At 39.6% G+C, this 19989-nt stretch overlaps 1 protein-coding gene across 1 annotated transcript; it reads right to left on the reverse strand.

Annotated features, from left to right (window-relative positions):
- Positions 1 to 98: 98 nt before the first annotated feature.
- LOC127410712 (uncharacterized) lies at positions 99 to 2694 on the reverse strand. The gene is made up of 2 exons (XM_051645905.1): positions 651 to 2694; positions 99 to 544 (listed from the first exon to the last, which is right to left on the reverse strand). Exon 1 carries the CDS (start codon positions 2605 to 2607, stop codon positions 1108 to 1110), a length of 1500 nt encoding a protein of 499 aa, XP_051501865.1. The 5' UTR covers positions 2608 to 2694; the 3' UTR covers positions 99 to 544; positions 651 to 1107.
- Positions 2695 to 19989: the final 17295 nt, after the last annotated feature.

Consider the following 19989-nt stretch of genomic DNA (forward strand, 5'->3'; position numbering starts at 1 on the left):
TATTTGTCTCTCAAAAAACAGAAAAAAAAAGAAAAAACAAACAGAAGAGAGGTACAGAATATAAATGTATTTACATCATACATGTAGATATGCATTGATATACAGAACCGTATTGTTACTCTATACAAATCACAATTTTCTGTGTATATAATTCACTTTTGAATCAAAGTTCTCATTTTTCTTTCAAGACATTGAAAAATATATACATGCATGCATTATGATGAAGCAATAAATGATGCATGTAGGCACTCAACAGAACCCAGACACTCTTTTACGCTGCAAAATGTCTTAATTTTAAATTTAAGTTTGAAGGACATGTTAGCACATATACAGAGGCAATAAAATGCTTTGAGAGAAGCAGTAGTAGCAGTAGACGTAAGCAGTAAAATTCTTATGAGAGCCAAAGTTATTACATTCATTTAGTACATGGCTATTAATAAATGTTAAAAAACCTCTGCAAATATGACTCACGTCAGAGCTGCTGAATACACTGAAGTCTATGGAGTGAAATGTCAGCATTGGCCCCGGCGCTGTGCATCTTAAACTGCAAAAGTTCAAACAGTTTCAACTTTATATTAGGCTTCCACGGAGCTCAAGTTATCTTTATTTATAATTGCACTTTGAGTTAAATAAAGCAGGATTACTCTCACATTCGCTATCTGCAATGCTAGTCACGTGGAGGGCACAGCGGCTCTTGATGCTGGCAATGTGCGGAGCATTGGCGCTCTGACGCGAGTCATGTCCCAGTTTGCACACGTTCATCTCCGAGATGTCTGTTCAAGAGCATTTCATCTGGAAAGCATCTCTTTCCAGTTAACATCTGCTGAACATCTTAAAAAGATCAGATTTACAAACATTCTAAATCATAAACATCTCAAAGACATCTGCTGAATGTCTTATTGACATCCGTGAGGAAACGTCCAATGGACGCATTGCAGATGAGCAAACAACCTAAAAAATACGTCTTCCAGATGTAAACACATCAAATAGAAGTTTGGGTGATGTACGTGTGCTATCAAGCCTCTTTAACATCTTTAAATTAATATGCATATGAGGCTTCCACAGAGTCCAAGTTATCTTAATAGAAATATATTCATAAACACACATTTAGGAGTGAAATACAGCAGAATTACTCTCAAATTCGCATCTCACCCCGCTGATGCTGTCCACACTCGGCTGGCTGTTCACTCTCTGATGAGTGTGTGAGAATGGAAAGGTTTCAGACCGGGACATTTTGCCTTTCAAATTCTGTCCCTCCTCAGTCGGACAGTCTGTGATGTGCTTCATGAATTCTGGAGCTGTGAATCTGCGCAGCAATCTGGTTCCAAGTCCGGCGAGTCCGGTGGGATGAGGTTTGATTCTCTCAGGTTCAAGTTCTTCTCGATTGAAGAGAAGTTTGTTCTGTCTGCCAGCTTTGGGAATACTACCACACTCTTTTCTACCCTTACTCTCACCAATCTGTGATTTCTCAAATCCTCCAAGGTGTTTTGATTTCACAGCGTCATTTATCTTTGTGTTGTCATGGCAGTAGAACTTTGCCACAAGAGGTTTCTCGTCCTGAAGCGATGCTCTTTTGAATTTAGTGGCAGACCTGTTGAATTCATGAACGTCACCTTGATAGGACTGCTTCCGGCAGATTCTGAGGTCCGCGTTAAAGGATTTGGCTTTTCCCCAGAGAGGAGCACCTTCATTCTCATGTTTGAGCTGTTCTGGATTGAAATCCATTTTTCTGGTGGTGCCCACTTCTTTCAGAATAGAGTTTTGAATCTGTCTTGAAGCAAACAAGAAATCTGGTCCATCTTCAGCTGGCCGTCTCTCCTCCAATCTGTTCAGAGTTTGGCAGTGGTTAATTTCCGCTCCGTCAGGGGACGGCGGTTCACGTCTGTAGCGAATTCGCAGGCTGTTGCCTTCTCCCACATGTAGCTGTCTCTGAAACAAGGTTGGGAAAAATTCTTCGCTTTTGCCTTGTATTTGTTTGGAGAAGCGCTCTAGAACTTGTTTGGGAAGCCGATTGGGCCACCTGAGATCATCTGCGGGTTCTCCAGTGCTGTTAGTCAGACTTACCGCCTTCTTTCCACAACCATTAAGGGCTTGAACACACTGGTAGTGTCCAAAGAAGTCAGCTACTTGCATGGCGGAATGGCCTGCGTGGTTGGTGCGCTCTATCCACAGCCCGAGCTTCTTGAACGCCCTGACCAGGAACTCAAGGACTCGACTGTGTCCTCCGCAGGCGGCGTACATGAGTGCGCTGTTTCCCCAAGTGTCCGTGATTTCAGGATCGGCGTTGAACTGCACAAGGAGCTTTACGGCATCCAAGTGGCCTTGTTCACAAGCGAGACTCAAGGCCGTGCGGCCGTGGTCATCTTGAATATTCACATCCGCACCTTTTTTCAGCAACAAATGGGTGAACTTTGATCTGGTAGCGTTATCCTGAAGGCACACGGCATGCATGAGTAGCGTTCGACTGTTTTCAGCTCTTGAGTTGATGATGCGTCCATCCAAAGCATCCAGGACGAAGCGAGCAAGGTGAACTTTGCCACTCTGCATGGCCTCCAAGAAAGTTTTTGTGCCAGAGCCTTGACACAAATCCTTTGGTCTTAGCATCATGACTGAAATCTTCTTAAAAAGTCAAAGACCGGATAATTTGGACTTGAATGAGTGAATTAGTCCGTAGTCGTTGTTGTTGTTATTGGCAGGCAGCTCAAGATTTTGAGTGTCGACTAAGAAACTAAGAGTCTCGTCTGTGTTTTTATACCTCACTCTCTCTCTCTCTCTCTCTCTCTCTCTCCACCCTTCTCTGTGTTGCTATGGAAACAGCCATCTGAGAGCAGCAATGCTGCTGTGGTGTCCATTCACAATTCCCTGTTTTCTCAGTCAGGAGGAGAGAGAGAGACACTAATTCGATGAAAAGAATTACTCAGTGGTAAAAACACAGGTCTGTCTTTTTCTGTCTGAAAGATACAAAAGGATCGTCACTTACCGTTGCCCGAGCAACACAGTTTCTATACTCTGTATTAATGGGCTTCTATCTATCTGAAAAAAAATATATATATATATCTGAAAGTCCATTTTCAGAACACAGAGCACTCTGTACAAGGTTTTACAGGTCAAGAAGTCATATGACCATTTAAACACCTGAGTCATGGTGAGAGTTTGTTAGCATGCGGGTTACTACAGATTTTATATTCTGACTCAGTCCAGGATGCTTTAATTTTTTAAAATTTTTTTATTACGAAAGACATCAGTCATTCTGCTTTAATGAAACAAATGCTCTCCTTAACAACACCTGGTCCAAATCTAATTTACAAGAGATGCAGAATTTACTTGCACAACACAACTGAATAATTTCCTTTCCCAGATAGCACATGTACATCTCTGAAATGTCTGTTTTAGATCTTTTCATCTGGAAACCATCGCATTACAAACATTCTAAATCATAAACATCTCAAAGACATCTGCTGAATGTCTTATTAACATCCAAGACATATTTATTAACATACGTCTTACAGACATATTGCAGATGAGCAAACGATTATTTTTTTCCCCCTCATCTGCAATATGACTACAAGATGTTTCCTTTCAAATGTCAATAAGACATTCAGCAGATCTCTTTGAGATGTTTATGATTTAAAATGTTTGTAAATCTGATGTTTTAGCAGATGTTAATTAGAACGAGATGCTTTCCAGATGAAACACTCTTAAACAGATGTCTGGGAGACGTACGTGTGCTTTCCAACCCAGTCTCATGACAAGTCGTCATTATAGTACAAGATGGCTCGCACTGTACAAAAACGTAACTTTTTACTTTTTCTCCCATTGAGAAAATAAACTAACAATGTGTTTTACGATTTCTCCTAAGCTTGACCACTAACGAAAACCTAAACCTAACCATAAGTGTAACTCCTTAACCAAACCCTAAATCTAACCATAGTTTTAATAGGAAAACAACTTATGTACCACAAAAGATCGCTTTTCTTAACAACGGTTAAGTGTTCTTTAGTTTTTGTTTTTTTTCCTCCAAAGTTGAACCCCAAACCTAAACCATAACCTATAAAGTCTTGCTTCTTACCCAAACCCTAAACGTAACAGGAAAATTACTTTTGTGTACCACGGAAGAAAAAACCCATCAGGGTTTGGAACGAGATGAGGGAAGCGTATTAAAGGTTATTGACATGCATAAGACATTTGCATAAAATAAATATGCAAACAGTAACCAAAGTTGTTCACAGGCGTTTTCTTTCTTAAAATAAAGAAAGTGGGGCCTGGGTATCTCAGCGAGTATTGACGCTGACTACCATCCCTAGAGTCACGAGTTTGAATCCAGGGTGTGCTGAGTGACTCCAGCCAGGTCTCCTAAGAAACCAAATTAGCCCGGTTGCTAGGGATGGTAGAGTCACATGGGTTAACCTACTTGTGGTCACGATTAGGGTTTCTCACTCTCAATGGTGTGCATGGATTGCAGAGAGTAGCATGAGCCTCCACATGCTGTGAGTCTCCACGGTATCATGCACAACGAGACACGTGATAAGATGCGTGGACTGATGGTCTCAGCCACCCAGATTGAGGTGAGTAACCATGCCACCATTAGGACCTAGTAAGCAGTGGGAATTGGGAATGCCAATTTGGGGAAAAAAGGGGATAAAAAATAATAAAATAAAAATAAAGTGTTGGATAGGAGACTCGCAAAAATCTGAAGCCTGTAATTAATTGATCTGAAATTCTGTTTGTTGATTGATTGGTCTCTATGAAAATAAAAGCTGTACCTTTTTAAGTAAGAGTGTTAAACTTCAGTGTTTAACTTGTCATGACAGACATGAACGATACTTCAAAACTTCAGATCATCATTCTAAGCGGATGGTAAAACAATCTAGCCGTCAGAAGACACAACCTGAAAATTCAGGCAACAAAAAGTGGAGACCCTCGTTCACTCCTGTATTACATGAATCTCAGGAGACTTTGATCCTCTAAACCAGATGCACGTCTATGGCTGCAGGCTATTGTATTTCCCATAACTAGGATAACCTGTGTCTTGTTTGGATGTTGATTATATCTTCATAATGACACATGTGGTGAGTTTGGAGCTCTGTTTCTCAGAAGCACTGCTGGGCAATTCAATTTATGATAAAAATAATCTGCACTTTAATATCCCTTGGAAAGGAACCTGTTGCTCTTGAAATGTGCGGTGAATGAAGCCAGGCTTTGACATATAGAGATTATTGGTATAATTATATGAAGAGGAGTTATATCAGTTCTTGTTACTGAGGGAGAAGAATCAGAGGGAAAAAAGATGTCAACAAGGCTAGTCATAAAAACGTCAACTGTCAGCTAGTGTTTAGTATATTTCTAGCGCACTGAAACAGGACAATCTAACCTGAGGAGACGTTTGTCCTCATGTTGTTCCAAACTCTTTACACTGGTAAACCTGGCACAACACATCTTCACAAAAATGGTTTAATTTGCTATCTGAACCTTCATCCTCCAAATATAAATGTATTAAAGGTGCAGTAGTTCTAATAACAAATACTACCAGATACTAAAATAATAAATAGATGAACAAAGGTCAAACAGTTATCTAAATCATTTATTAATTTTGTTTTTATGCTTCACCATCATTTTAATAAACACTAGTGTAATTCTTAAATATGTGTAGCATATTCATAAGGTCATCAAGTGCAGCAGCTACTGCCAAATGAGCACTATCTATACTGTGGATTTTTAATAACATTTTTATTGTTTAATATAAAACACTGTGAGAATGAGGCGAGTCCAAGCTGTGCTGTAACTGTAAGTGAGAAAACACAGCAGGATCGACACATGAGTCCATCCGACCATATGGACCAAACATGTTCCAAACATCACGGAGGAACAAATTAATAGTTAAAACAGTCACATCACGGATATTATTATTTTACCGTGTTGAATAAGCTCTTATAATCTGCAGTGGTAAAACAAATGTGTTATGGATCTCGATATTTAATTAAATCAACGCCTTTTCCGATTCACAAAGCTTTATGGCTTCAGAAGGCTTGAAATTTAAGGAGTCATAAGGACTACTGTGCTTTTTCGGTTCTTTTCTGTCACCTTTAAAGTTTGACAGTAACGACGATGATCTAACATGCAGTATCGGGTTTTGATCTGTCTCGTTAACCGATCCAGGTATTAGATCAGTGCGCAGCTTACCTAATTTCATGGCTATATCTAACAGAAAAGTAAAAAACATGCTTGAACATTTTCAAATATGAAGCGTGATTTGGGAAAGAATTCAAAATATATAGACTGTGTTCCAGATAATAACTGTATGAAAGAGGACTAATACCCTATCACTACTAAAGTGAACACACACACACACACACACACACAAAACCCACACACACACTCACACACACGCACTCACGCACACTCACGCACACGCACACACTCACACATGCACTCGCACACGCTCATGCGCACACACACACACACACACACACATATATATATACACACACACTCGCACACGCTCATGCACACACACACACACACACACACACACACACACACATGTTGGTGCAGCTATCATTATGAGGACTCTCCATAGACATAATGATTTTTATTCTGTACGAACTATAGATTCTATCCCCTAACCCTAACCCTACCCCTAAACACACACACACACACACACACACACTCTATATACACACACACACACACTCTATACACAGACACACGCACGCACACTCACACGCACGCACGCACGCACGCACGCACGCACGCACGCACACTCACACACGCACACTCTATACACACACACACATACAGGTGCATCTCAATAAATTAGAATGTCGTGGAAAAGTTCATTTATTTCAGTAATTCAACTCAAATTGTGAAACTCGTGTACTAAATAAATTCAGTGCACACAGACTGAAGTAGTTTAAGTCTTTGGTTCTTTTAATTGTGATGATTTTGGCTCACATTTAACAAAAACCCACCAATTCACTATCTCAAAAAATTAGAATATGGTGACATGCCAATCAGCTAATCAACTCAAAACACCTGCAAAGGTTTCCTGAGCCTTCAAAATGGTCTCTCAGTTTGGTTCACTAGGCTACACAATCATGAGGAAGACTGCTGACCTGACAGTTGTCCAGAAGACAATCATTGACACCCTTCACAAGGAGGATAAGCCACAAACATTCATTGCCAAAGAAGCTGGCTGTTCACAGAGTGCTGTATCCAAGCATGTTAACAGAAAGTTGAGTGGAAGGAAAAAGTGTGGAAGAAAAAGATGCACAACCAACCGAGAGAACCGCAGCCTTATGATTGTCAAGCAAAATCGATTCAAGAATTTGGGTGAACTTCACAAGGAATGGACTGAGGCTGGGGTCAAGGCATCAAGAGCCACCACACACAGACGTGCAAGGAATTTGGCTACAGTTGTCGTATTCCTCTTGTTAAGCTACTCCTGAACCACAGACAACGTCAGAGGCGTCTTATCTGGGCTAAGGAGAAGAAGAACTGGACTGTTGCCCAGTGGTCCAAAGTCCTCTTTTCAGATGAGAGCAAGTTTTGTATTTCATTTGGAAACCAAGGTCCTAGAGTCTGGAGGAAGGGTGGAGAAGCTCATAGCCCAAGTTGCTTGAAGTCCAGTGTTAAGTTTCCACAGTCTGTGATGATTTGGGGTGCAATGTCATCTGCTGGTGTTGGTCCATTGTGTTTTTTGAAAACCAAAGTCACTGCACCCGTTTACCAAGAAATTTTGGAGCACTTCAGGCTTCCTTCTGCTGACCAGCTTTTTAAAGATGCTGATTTCATTTTCCAGCAGGATTTGGCACCTGCCCACACTGCCAAAAGCACCAAAAGTTGGTTAAATGACCATGGTGTTGGTGTGCTTGACTGGCCAGCAAACTCACCAGACCTGAACCCCATAGAGAATCTATGGGGTATTGTCAAGAGGAAAATGAGAAACAAGAGACCAAAAAATGCAGATGAGCTGAAGGCCACTGTCAAAGAAACCTGGGCTTCCATACCACCTCAGCAGTGCCACAAACTGATCACCTCCATGCCACGCCGAATTGAGGCAGTAATTAAAGCAAAAGGAGCCCCTACCAAGTATTGAGTACATATACAGTAAATGAACATACTTTCCAGAAGGCCAACAATTCACTAAAAATGATTTTTTTATTGGTCTTATGATGTATTCTAATTTTTTGAGATAGTGAATTGGTGGGTTTTTGTTAAATGTGAGCCAAAATCATCACAATTAAAAGAATCAAAGACTTAAACTACTTCAGTCTGTGTGCATTGAATTTATTTAATACACGAGTTTCACAATCTGAGTTGAATTACTGAAATAAATGAACTTTTCCACGACATTCTAATTTATTGAGATGCACCTGTACACACACACACACGCACACGCACACACACACACTCTATACACACACACACACACACTCTCTATACACAAACATGCTCTATACACACACACACATACACACACACACACACACACTCTATACACACACACACACACACACACACTCTCTATACACACACACGCATGCACGCACACTCACACACACACACACACACACTCTATACACACACACGCACACTCACACACACACACACACACACACTCTCTATACACACACACACACACACACACACACACATGCACACACTCACACACTGAAAGATCTGAATCCATTTAAAGTACAATATTTCTAGAAATGTGCAAAGGGAACTTCTTTTCTACTGAAGATTTTTCCTGAAACTACTGTTAAATTTGCTACTAAATTCGAGAGTAGGCTACTTAAAAAAAAATTATGAATAAAATTTTTTTACGTAAAAATATTTTTCAATTAATTAAAAATAGGTAGCAAAAAGTTTTCATCACAGGCTACACATTTTTATGTAACTGTTTTTGTTTTCTCTATTTTATAATGGAATGTGCCGTAAAAACATTCTTTTGAGTAGAGGTGTGCAGCGAAGCCGTTATCTGTATCTGTATTTGTATCTGTTACTATGACAAAATTATCTGTATCTGTATCTGTCTCTGTATTCGAGAGAACAGGATGTGGGCGTGGCTTAAACAGGAGGTGTCTCAAAACTAAAAACTAAATTTGAAAATGCGACTCTCTTACATTTATAGTTTCTGCATATAAAATATGCCTCAGATAGGCCTATTTAATTATTATTATTATTATTATTATTATTAATTAATTATATTATTGATATATTGTTTATTTTTTCTCACCAGATGAATCTGGATAAACTGTGGGATGTGTTTTTAGCTTTAGTTTCTCCTGGTATTTTTGACATTAATATCTGCTGAAACAGAATTTTGGTTTGTGTCAGCAATGTGTACGTATATGTTTAAGTCTGGAGGCACGAGGTGTCAAGCACACATTTGCAGTGAATATTAAATACAAATACAAACATTAAAAGAAATTAAAAGAAATGAGAAAAAACTATATTTAAGCATATACAAACAGGTGAAAGCACTGTAAATTTATATCACAAAGATTTATGATAGGCTACACTTGAGGCTTATTTTGTGTACACATTTTTTAACATAATGTGGAGGAGGACATAAATATTTTGTTAAATTACACGTGCAGAATTAGCAAAATGCAGTGGAATAAATAGCAAGAGCGAGCCTCTATAAATTTCAAGAAGAGAAAAGCAGGAAAAATCTCCGTGCATGTCCAGGAATATTATGAATAGATTTACAAGTATGTTAACCTCTATGGAGCATTTAAACTGTTTGAGAATAAAGGCTAAACCATGCAATTACCTTAACTGGTGTTGTGGATATAAATGTGGTCAGCTTTAAGAGACGGACAGGGGAGCTCCACTATAAAATCATCACGTCGGGAATTCAACATCGCGCTCAGGCTGGCTAATGAATCCTTACGTGTGAATTGTGTGCAGTAGTTGGTGTTAATGTGTTAACAGACATTTTAAGAAGTGGAAAATGTGTATGATATAGTATCTTAGTTAATGTTACTCCTGACAAGATTAGATTTGAGACATGCACAATTAATGGAGACTGAAACGGAGTCGAGACCGTGGCCATCTGAGCACATTTTCATTCATTAGGTTTACACTGTAATAGCTAATATTGGCTTCACAGACTCATCATTGCTTTGTAATTTTGGGTATGTTTATTTAAAATATTGCTTAATACCTGTGCTCATTGGATTAATAGTCTTCTATCAGTCTAACTACTGATTTTGAATGATGCTGCATCCACACCACTAGGTGTCACTAGTCCAAGATGACACAAACAAAACGTTACTGAGTGCACCTTTAAATAACATGAATCCAATGCAATGAATCCCTCAGGAGATTTGACTTCCTGATATTGTGTTTAAAATTATGATATAGTCACCAGAGGGATTGCCAGGAGTTTAATTAATCTTTTGCCCCAGTATCATATTCTGCTCTAATTAATGTGATGAACTCCATATCAATGACCTTACTTTCTACACAAATGTTCCAGGAAGACTGGGTGGAAAAGAGCAATCTTACAAAGTTTTTACAAAATGTCAACATTGTCAGATAAGCAGTCAGGGGCGGACTGGCCATCGGGAGAACCGGAACTTTTCCTGGTGGGCCAGCTGCAAAACGGCGCCGCAATATGCCGTAGGGAGCTGCGACATGCACATACCCCCCCTCCCCTCCCCTCCCGCTCAACAACTTTTGGGCAACATGTTGTCTTGTGTGGACCCTCTCCATTTAGAATAAAACATATTTTATAAGGTTACTGATATGACTGGGATCCTCATCTCACGTGAGTGCTCATGATTTTATACATATATTGCAAAATTACAATTAATGTCTTTAGGAGTTAAACTTTTATAATGACGATAAAAGTACTGTGTGCACCTTTAATTCCTGAAGGGAGACCATGTTAAACATGATTTAAACAGCACATTATGCAAACATCTAGAATGGATGGGGTGTCATTGGTTTAGTGTAATTGTGCAGATGAATGCATAAGAGAGGACGTCCATATAAATACTCAGTTTCACATTCCCCGCTTGGATTGGACCTACAGCGTGCTTCTCTGAATGACTAATTAGAAATTAATGTTCATTTGGAGTTAATTCATGATCGTCAGTCAGGAGTGACTGTGGTTGCCACAAATTGAGGTTTCTGCTCAGTGAGCGTGTTGGCTGATTCAGAGAGGAGACTTTTATAGAAACACAAACGTAAATGTGAACTGAACTGACACGGTGGGAATTACTTCAAAACATCTCATCGGAATAATCTGCCATTTATATAATCTGAGAGAAATTACTCTTGATCTTTGCGTTAAATGTATCTACGTCAATATGGGACAACAAGAAAATTGAAATACGTTTTTGCATTTCAGGCTGTACAAGTTTGAAAACACAAAAGCGTTATTTTTCCTTGAGAACAACATTTGCACTGGACGTAACCCCAACCCTCTACGTACATGATGGAGAATGAATCGCTATTGGCTAGTACATTTTTTGTTTTTACTCGCCAGACTTGACAACATGTAATGCAACTAAAAACTATAAAAGAGGCATCATCATATACAGGTGCTGGTCATATAATTAGAATATCATCAAAAAGTTGATTTATTTCACTAATTCCATTCAAAAATTGAAACTTGTATATTATATTCATTCATTACACACAGACTGATATATTTCAAATGTTTATTTCTTTTAATTTTGATGATTATAACTAAGGAAAATCCCAAATTCAGTATCTCAGAAAATTAGAATATTACTTAAGACCAATACAAAGAAAGGATTTTTAGAAATCTTGGCCAACTGAAAAGTATGAACATGAAAAGTATGAGCATGTACAGTACTCAATACTTAGTTGGGGCTCCTTTTGCCTGAATTACTGCAGCAATGCGGCGTGGCATGGAGTCGATCAGTCTGTGGCACTGCTCAGGTGTTATGAGAGCCCAGGTTGCTCTGATAGTGGCCTTCAGCTCTTCTGCATTGTTGGGTCTGGCATATCGCATCTTCCTCTTCACAATACCCCATAGATTTTCTATGGGGTTAAGGTCAGGCGAGTTTGCTGGCCAATTAAGAACAGGGATACCATGGTCCTTAAACCAGATACTGGTTGCTTTGGCACTGTGTGCAGGTGCCAAGTCCTGTTGGAAAATGAAATCTGCATCTCCATAAAGTTGGTCAGCAGCAGGAAGCATAAAGTGCTCTAAAACTTCCTGGTATACGGCTGCGTTGACCTTGGACCTCAGAAAACACAGTGGACCAACACCAGCAGATGACATGGCACCCCAAACCATCACTGACTGTGGAAACTTTACACTGGATCTCAAGCAACGTGGATTGTGTGCCTCTCCTCTCTTCCTCCAGACTCTGGGACCCTGATTTCCAAAGGAAATGCAAAATTTACTTTCATCAGAGAACATAACTTTGGACCACTCAGCAGCAGTCCAGTCCTTTTTGTCTTTAGCCCAGGCGAGACGCTTCAGACGCTGTCTGTTGTTCAAGAGTGGCTTGACACAAGGAATGCGACAGCTGAAACCCATGTCTTGCATACGTCTGTGCGTAGTGGTTCTCCCCCACATTTTTGAATGGGTTTTGTTTCACAATCCTCTCCAGGGTGCGGTTATCCCTATTGCTTGTACACTTTTTTCTACCACATCTTTTCCTTCCCTTCGCCTCTCTATTAATGTGCTTGGACACAGAGCTCTGTGAACAGCCAGACTCTTTTGCAATGACCTTTTGTGTCTTGCCCTCCTTGTGCAACGTGTCAATGGTCGTCTTTTGGACAACTGTCAAGTCAGCAGTCTTCCCCATGATTGTGTAGCATACAGAACTAGACTGAGAGACCATTTAAAGGCCTTTGCAGGTGTTTTGAGTTAATTAGCTGATTAGAGTGTGGCACCAGGTGTCTTCAATATTGAACCTTTTCACAATATTCTAATTTTCAGAGATACTGAATTTGGGATTTTCCTTAGTTGTCAGTTATAATCATCAAAATTAAAAGAAATAAACATTTGAAATATATCAGTCTGTGTGTAATGAATGAATATAATATACAAGTTTCACTTTTTGAATGGAATTAGTGAAATAAATCAACTTTTTGATGATATTCTAATTATATGACCAGCACCTGTATATATATACACACATTTGATTTTCATTTATATGATTTCATGCAATACAGTATGCAAGATTGTACATTTTATTTTCATATTTCGCTTTTGATCACATTTTAGCTTGTGTACAAATGTAAAAATGTCACATTCTATCAATTTATATGATGTCATGAATTTTAATAATGACACAAGCTGTTGTCGCTGTTTGAAATTTCATACAAATTGAAAGGCTGGAAAAAAGGTCGGAACCTAATGAAAATAGAATTACTTTATTATAAAAATAGTAATTTAAGTACTACTATATCAAAACTACAATGCAAAAAAAATAAAAAATAAAAAATGTACAGTGTTTTCTGAGGTTAAAATATTTCATAATGTATGATTGTACCTTTTAAATATTTATGCATTTACACATTTATTACACTTACTACATTTGTAACATGTTTGTTTATACGCACTTGTGCGATTTACATTGAGTTTACATTGATATGTGTAAGAAGCGCTAAATTGGTACTGTCTCTTTAAGAAAAGCGTTTACGGTTGAATAAGCACAGCTCACATTAACGAGAAAGAAGTTACACGGTTGTTTTTTCCTCATCCATGAAATGTATGATTAGAAATAATGTTTCTTTTTATCTTTTTGATCACCAACTGACTGTAAATAACAGAAAGGATATTAAGAGAGACATGAAATGTGACTCCAGCCAGGTCTCCTAAGCAACCAAATTGGCCCCGGTTGCTATGGAGGGTAGAGTCACATGGGGTAACCTCCTTGTGGTCGCTATAAAGTGGTTCTCGCTCTCGGTGGGGTGCGTGGTGAGTTGTGCGTGGATGCCGCGGAGTATAGCATGAAGCCTCCACACGCACTACGTCTCCGCGGTAACACGCTCAACAAACCATGTGATAAGATGCGCGGATTGATGGTCTCAGATGCGGAGGCAACATGTAACATTTGCCTCAAAACACATGACATATCTCATGTATGGATACATACAGTTTATTAGATTGTGTAAGTGAAAAAAACGATGTTCTCTTCTTTATGTTTACAAACGTCCTTTAAAATACATACTGTAAATCATAGAAATTATATTATATTTATTTTTAATATTATTATCTTTTTACAGAATCGTGCAGCTCTAATGCATCTTGAACAATGAACAATATTTGTTTTACAGCATTTATTAATGTTTGTTAATGTTAATTAATAAAAATACAATTGTTCATTGTTAGTTCATAGTGAATTAACTAATGTTAAAATATACAACTTTTTATTTAAAAAATGTATGGAGTACAAGATTAATAAATGCTGTCAGTTTTTGTTAATGTTAACCAGTGTTGTTAACTAATGGAAACTTTTTTGTAAAGTGTTACCAAATGATTAATTGTAACTCCTCATAGAGGTTACAAGCTACATCATCCAAACTCTGCACAGACCTTTAGACTGTTATGACACGGGTTGCTTTGACTTTTCTATTTGATTGGAATTACAGTTTTCACACAGCGGGTTATATAATCCTGGAAAAATCCCATAGATTTATATTGACGGAATGCTCGAATGGCAAGACTATTCAAACTCCAACTGTAAAATAAATAAATAAATAATTAAATGTAAACAAACCCACACAAATCTAGAGTTTTGGCAAACTTGACGCAAATTTGCCACCCATTATTTTCTTGCGGTTTGCCGCAAATTATTGCCTGAAGTTTGCAGCTCTTCAATGATAGCGTTGAGCCTGCAGCAAATGTTTGGCAACAATGGACAGTTCACACTAGGACATATCATGATTTTAATTTGATTAATTGTACATCATTTTTCTCCCCAAAAATGTCAAATTTGTGTGTGAGCATTTGGAAGCTGTCGTGTGTCAGTCAAACAGCATGTGGGTATCGGATTGAGTCGGTGCTCGGTACTACAGAAACACTAGTATCGTGACATCTTTTTTATTTTAGTTCTGACTCAGTACCAAAGTACCGGTACTTTTGACATCACTAGCCACAATTAAAGAAGCCAGTTACTCAATCCACCAGCATTCATGCAGAATGTTCTCTGAATCTGAGTGTTCACTGACTTTATAAACGTTTCTAAACTGATGCAGCTGCTAGCGTTTGACACTGTTAATTAGAAAATCTCTCACTGATGGATGACGCAGGCATGCAAACAACAACTGCTGAGTGACTGGCTCCTTCATTACCCATAGGACACGCCCACAAGACACACACTTAGATCTCTACAACACAAATTTTTTTCGATGTGTTCAGAATAACATACTAATCTTACTGTTTCTGCAGTATCGATGTCAGTAAAGCCTATGGCAATGTTCAGAATATGTGTGATTCTTTATATCTCCTTCTTTGGGTTCCCACCCTTTTTTAGCACTAAATTTCCATGACATAATTTTGCTAATGAATCAGTTAGACCTTTAGACCGATATTAATCCGATTAAATATTTTGAGCAGAGAAAAACTAGAAAAAAGGCTGTAGTTTTATAGCCAGTAGTTAAATTTTTCAGGCTGCGCAAACTGCAAGCATGACGGGAAATGACTTGCTGACGACACAGCTTTATGCTCATTGGCTTAAACAACCGTAATGCTTTGTTCTTGTTTAAAACGTTTGATTTGTTTTAACTCTGATATTATGTTTTTATGTGTATGTGGCATGCAGGTGATTCGTCATTCGTCAATCGTTCGCCACTTATCTTCCCGGCATCGCTCTGCCCAGACGCCGCTCGGCTCCGCCCTGCTCACCACCTACCCCCATCGCCAAACTCTGGTCGGGGATTTCTCCAGCCTGTGACTTACTCCACCCTCATTTCAAGGAGGGGATCATCAACGGGTCCCACCACTCTCCAGATCTGACCTGTGTGTGCCTGGGAGGGGGAATAGGATGAAAGAGAGAAGAAAGGGAAGGGGAGGAATAACAAAAGGGATAAAGACAGCAGAGAGAGAGGAGCTCGCCGGCCCCAGATACTCCATCAATTTGTCCTCGGCCCACTGTCCTGCTTCCGTCCATGACGCTGGGTGATGGCACTGGACCCCTTAGCCGTTCCTCCCCGTTGCCGGTTGACACGGGGCTCCAGTGCAACCATTTAGAACACTCCCTCGGCGTCGCGACCCCCAGTCAGTGGCAAGGACTCCTTGGACAGCGCACCCTTCCTCCTTCCCGGGTTTCGGCACCAGTGTAATAGTTTTTGGAAAGGAGGAAGGTGGGGCTGGCTTATTGTTGCACTTTTCAGTCGTACACAATAACACACTTCTTCACACTACACTATGCTTTTCAGCTTCACTACACATAAACACTGTTGGCTTTTCAACTCAAAACTCTACACATAAACAGCTTCACACATCTCTCTCTCTTCTCCTCGTCTCTTTTCCTTATGTATTCCCACTGCCCCTCGCTGGAACGCGAGACCGGTGTGGCACGCAGGTGAAAGTCATTCGCCACTTATCTTACCAGCGTCGCTCTGCTCAGACGCCACTCAGCTCTGCTCTGCTCACCACAGTGTACAAATTATGTGTGAATATTCCCAACACTCTCTCTGTTCGATCTCGATGTTATCATATTTCTAAAATATCTCAAATGTGTCTTTATTCAACTAAAAATGGATCAAAAGACACAGATTTTGAGGAATCCTTTCACAGCGTGTTGAGAGTAAAAGTTGTTCCGTGTAATGTGTGTCCAAGACAAGATCCACTCAACTGTCTCTTTTAAATTCCTGTCTGTTCTTTACAGTCAGTTATTGATCAAAAACAACTATAAAAAAAAACATTTAACTCTAATCATGCATGGCACAGATGAGGTAAAGCCATTCGAGTCTGTCTAGTTAACATGCGCTCATTTAAAGGCACGGTTTACAGAAATGCCATTGTTTTTTAAAGAGACAGTACCGGTTTTAGCACGTGTTCAACAAATCAATGTAAATACTTGTAAATAGTACAAATTATGCAATTTAACAATAAATATGTAACAAAAATAATATATGAAATATCATATCTTATTTATTGATTGAATACATTTATTTGTTCATTTTTAAAAAGCCAAAATGTGAACAAAATGATGAAAAAGTAATAAAATATAATTAGTAAAATTTATATTTCCTAATGAACCTAGTTAAAAGGTCCCCTGTATAATTAACAGCATTAGCTGGGAGATAATTTACTTTATATGTAAGCAAAAGGGACATTATAACTGAAAAAAACCCATATGAATCGATATCGAATCAAATCGAAATCGGAATCGAATCGAGAGCTTGTGGATCAGAATCAACTGAATCAGGAAATCTGTATCAATATCCAGCCCTAATAACAAGCACATTGAGTGACTTGTTAATGATATTCATTTTAATTTTAAAGCAACAGAATTTAAATTACATCCACTTTATCAAAACATGAATGCAAATCTTGCGATATCTGCCTTTGATCTCGTAGGTGGCTGATCCACTACGAGAAGTGAGAACTGACTTGACCGCACAAATTTCACTCCTATATATTTCTTAGATCATAACCGGATGCCACTCACTGACCTAAACATGATGCAACCTGAAGAGGTGACAACAATGAAGAATACTATCATTTGAAATGTTTATCTTTGCTTAATGCACCCAGTGTCACATCCACTTCACCACCATTTACCACATTCTACAAAATCAGTATGCAGCTACAGTGGGTACTGAGCAGTATGCAGTGAACAGTATTCTGGTTGTTAGCCAGGAGATTGTGGAGATCATGCTGCACTTCACTGACAATTTAGGTAAATCTTTGTCTATTAGTGAGATTTTTAGGGCATTCCAGTTTCAATTTCAGGCTTTTGACACTTTTTTGACCGAGTTGCTAATTTGTGGGCTGGACTCAGCTGTATAGCAATTAGTACTTAAGTAGTGAGAGAACTGTAGCGGCAGCAGAAGCAGAAGTGGTTGTGTGCAGCCCTATTCATGTGAAGACGTATCTCGAGTAAAGACCTGCGAGTCAACCTGCGTGAGTCCACCGAGCAAAGACACAGACAAGGAGTCAGCCACTATGATTAGTTTTACCCCCTTCTTTCTTTCTTATAGTTCTTCTTTATTCTACTCATAATGTGTTTTCAGTACATTCCTGTTGTCTCATGCAGGCAAAAATCTACACGCACACGCTGTAGACTACGCACACAAGAGCACCTTAGGTCACTTAGCACTGCCTCTCCACAGTCCATCTCTGTCGGACTGCAGAACTGCCAGTCAGCTGTCAACAAAGCTGAATTCATTCCATCCTTTGCCAGTCAGTCAAAACTCAATGTTTTGGCTCTGACTGAGACATGGATCTGCAGAGAAAACACGGCAACTCCCTAAGCTCTCTCAGCTGACTTCACTTTCACCCACACCCCTCATCTGACTGGGTGGGGTGGGGGAACTGGTTTGCTCATTTCAAACTCATGGAAATTCACTCAGCTGTCTTCTCTCTGCAGTAACACAACTTTTGAATATCATGCCATTACTGCCACTAATCCTGCTAAAATCCACTTTTTGGTCATCTATCACCCCCCAGGTCAACTAGGCAACTTTGTTGAAGAGCTAGATGTATTGCTGTCCTCATTTCCTGAGGATGACACTCCATTGGTGGTTCTTGGGGACTTTACCATCCACCTGGAAAAACCTCAAGCAGCTGACATTCTAGCTCTTCTGACCTCATTTGACCTTAAAAGACTGCATACCCCTGCTACTCATAGGGCAGGGAAACCTAGATCTCATCCTTACACATAATTGTATCTACAATAATCCCCTTGTTACACCTCTACATATCTCTGACCATTTCTTCATCCAGTTTTCTGTTACTCTCCCTTCTTCTTTACCTCTTATTCCACCTATGGTCTCCTGCCACAACCTTTGCTCTCTCTCACCCACTCACTTATCTTCCATAGTCTCTGCATCCCTTCCATCCACTAACCATTTCTCTTCACTTGATTTAAATGAAGCAACAAATGCTCTTTGCTCAACATTAACCTCTTGCCTTGATAGTGTCTGTCCTCTTATCTCCACGCCAGCATGTGCCACACCCTCCAGCCCCTGGCTGTCGGTCACTGTTTGTGATCACTGAACCAAGCTGAGGGCTGCGGAGAGAAAGTGGCACAAGTCAAAAAATCCTTCTGACCTGTGCAAGTATCAATCACTTCTTTCCTATTTTTCTGCTACAGTTTGTGCTGCTAAAATTTATTATTACCAGAACAAGATCACTAACACTTCAGATTCCCATAAACTATTTTCAACTTTCTCATCTCTTCTCTATCCTCCTCCACCACATCTACTACTTCTTTGACTGCTGATGACTTTGCCACGTTTTTTACTGACAAGGTAGTGAGCATCAGCAGCCAGTTCTCTACATCTCGCTACTCTCTTCCAACATCCCATCTTGTGTTTTCCTCTTTCTCTCCTGTCTCCGAGACTGAGGTCTCCAAAGTACTTCTTTCTAAGCATCCTACCACCTGTCCACTTGTCCCTATCCCCTCCCATCTTATGCAAGCTGCCTCTCCATTGATCTTACCCACTCTCACACACATTATCAATGCATCTCTCACAACCGGAAACTTTCCCAATACATTCAAGCAGGTTCGAGTAACCCCACTGCTTAAAAAATTCAACACATAACCCCACAGTAGTCGACAACTACAGACTGGTCTCTCTCCTACCCTTCCTGTTTAAAACTCTTGAGAAGATCATATTCAACCAGTTGTCTGTTTTTCTCTCACAGAACAACCTACTCAACAGGCATCAGTCTGGCTTCAAAAAAGGAAACTCAACAGAGACTGCCCTCTTGTAAGTAGCTGAAACCCTGTGACTGGTGAGACCTAACTCCAAATCATCTGTCCTCATCCTCCTTAACTTGTCTGCTGCTTTTGACACAGTGAACAACAAGATCCTCCT

The sequence above is a fragment of the Myxocyprinus asiaticus genome, chromosome 20 (assembly GCF_019703515.2).
Source record: "Myxocyprinus asiaticus isolate MX2 ecotype Aquarium Trade chromosome 20, UBuf_Myxa_2, whole genome shotgun sequence".
NCBI classification, from domain to species: domain Eukaryota; kingdom Metazoa; phylum Chordata; class Actinopteri; order Cypriniformes; family Catostomidae; genus Myxocyprinus; species Myxocyprinus asiaticus.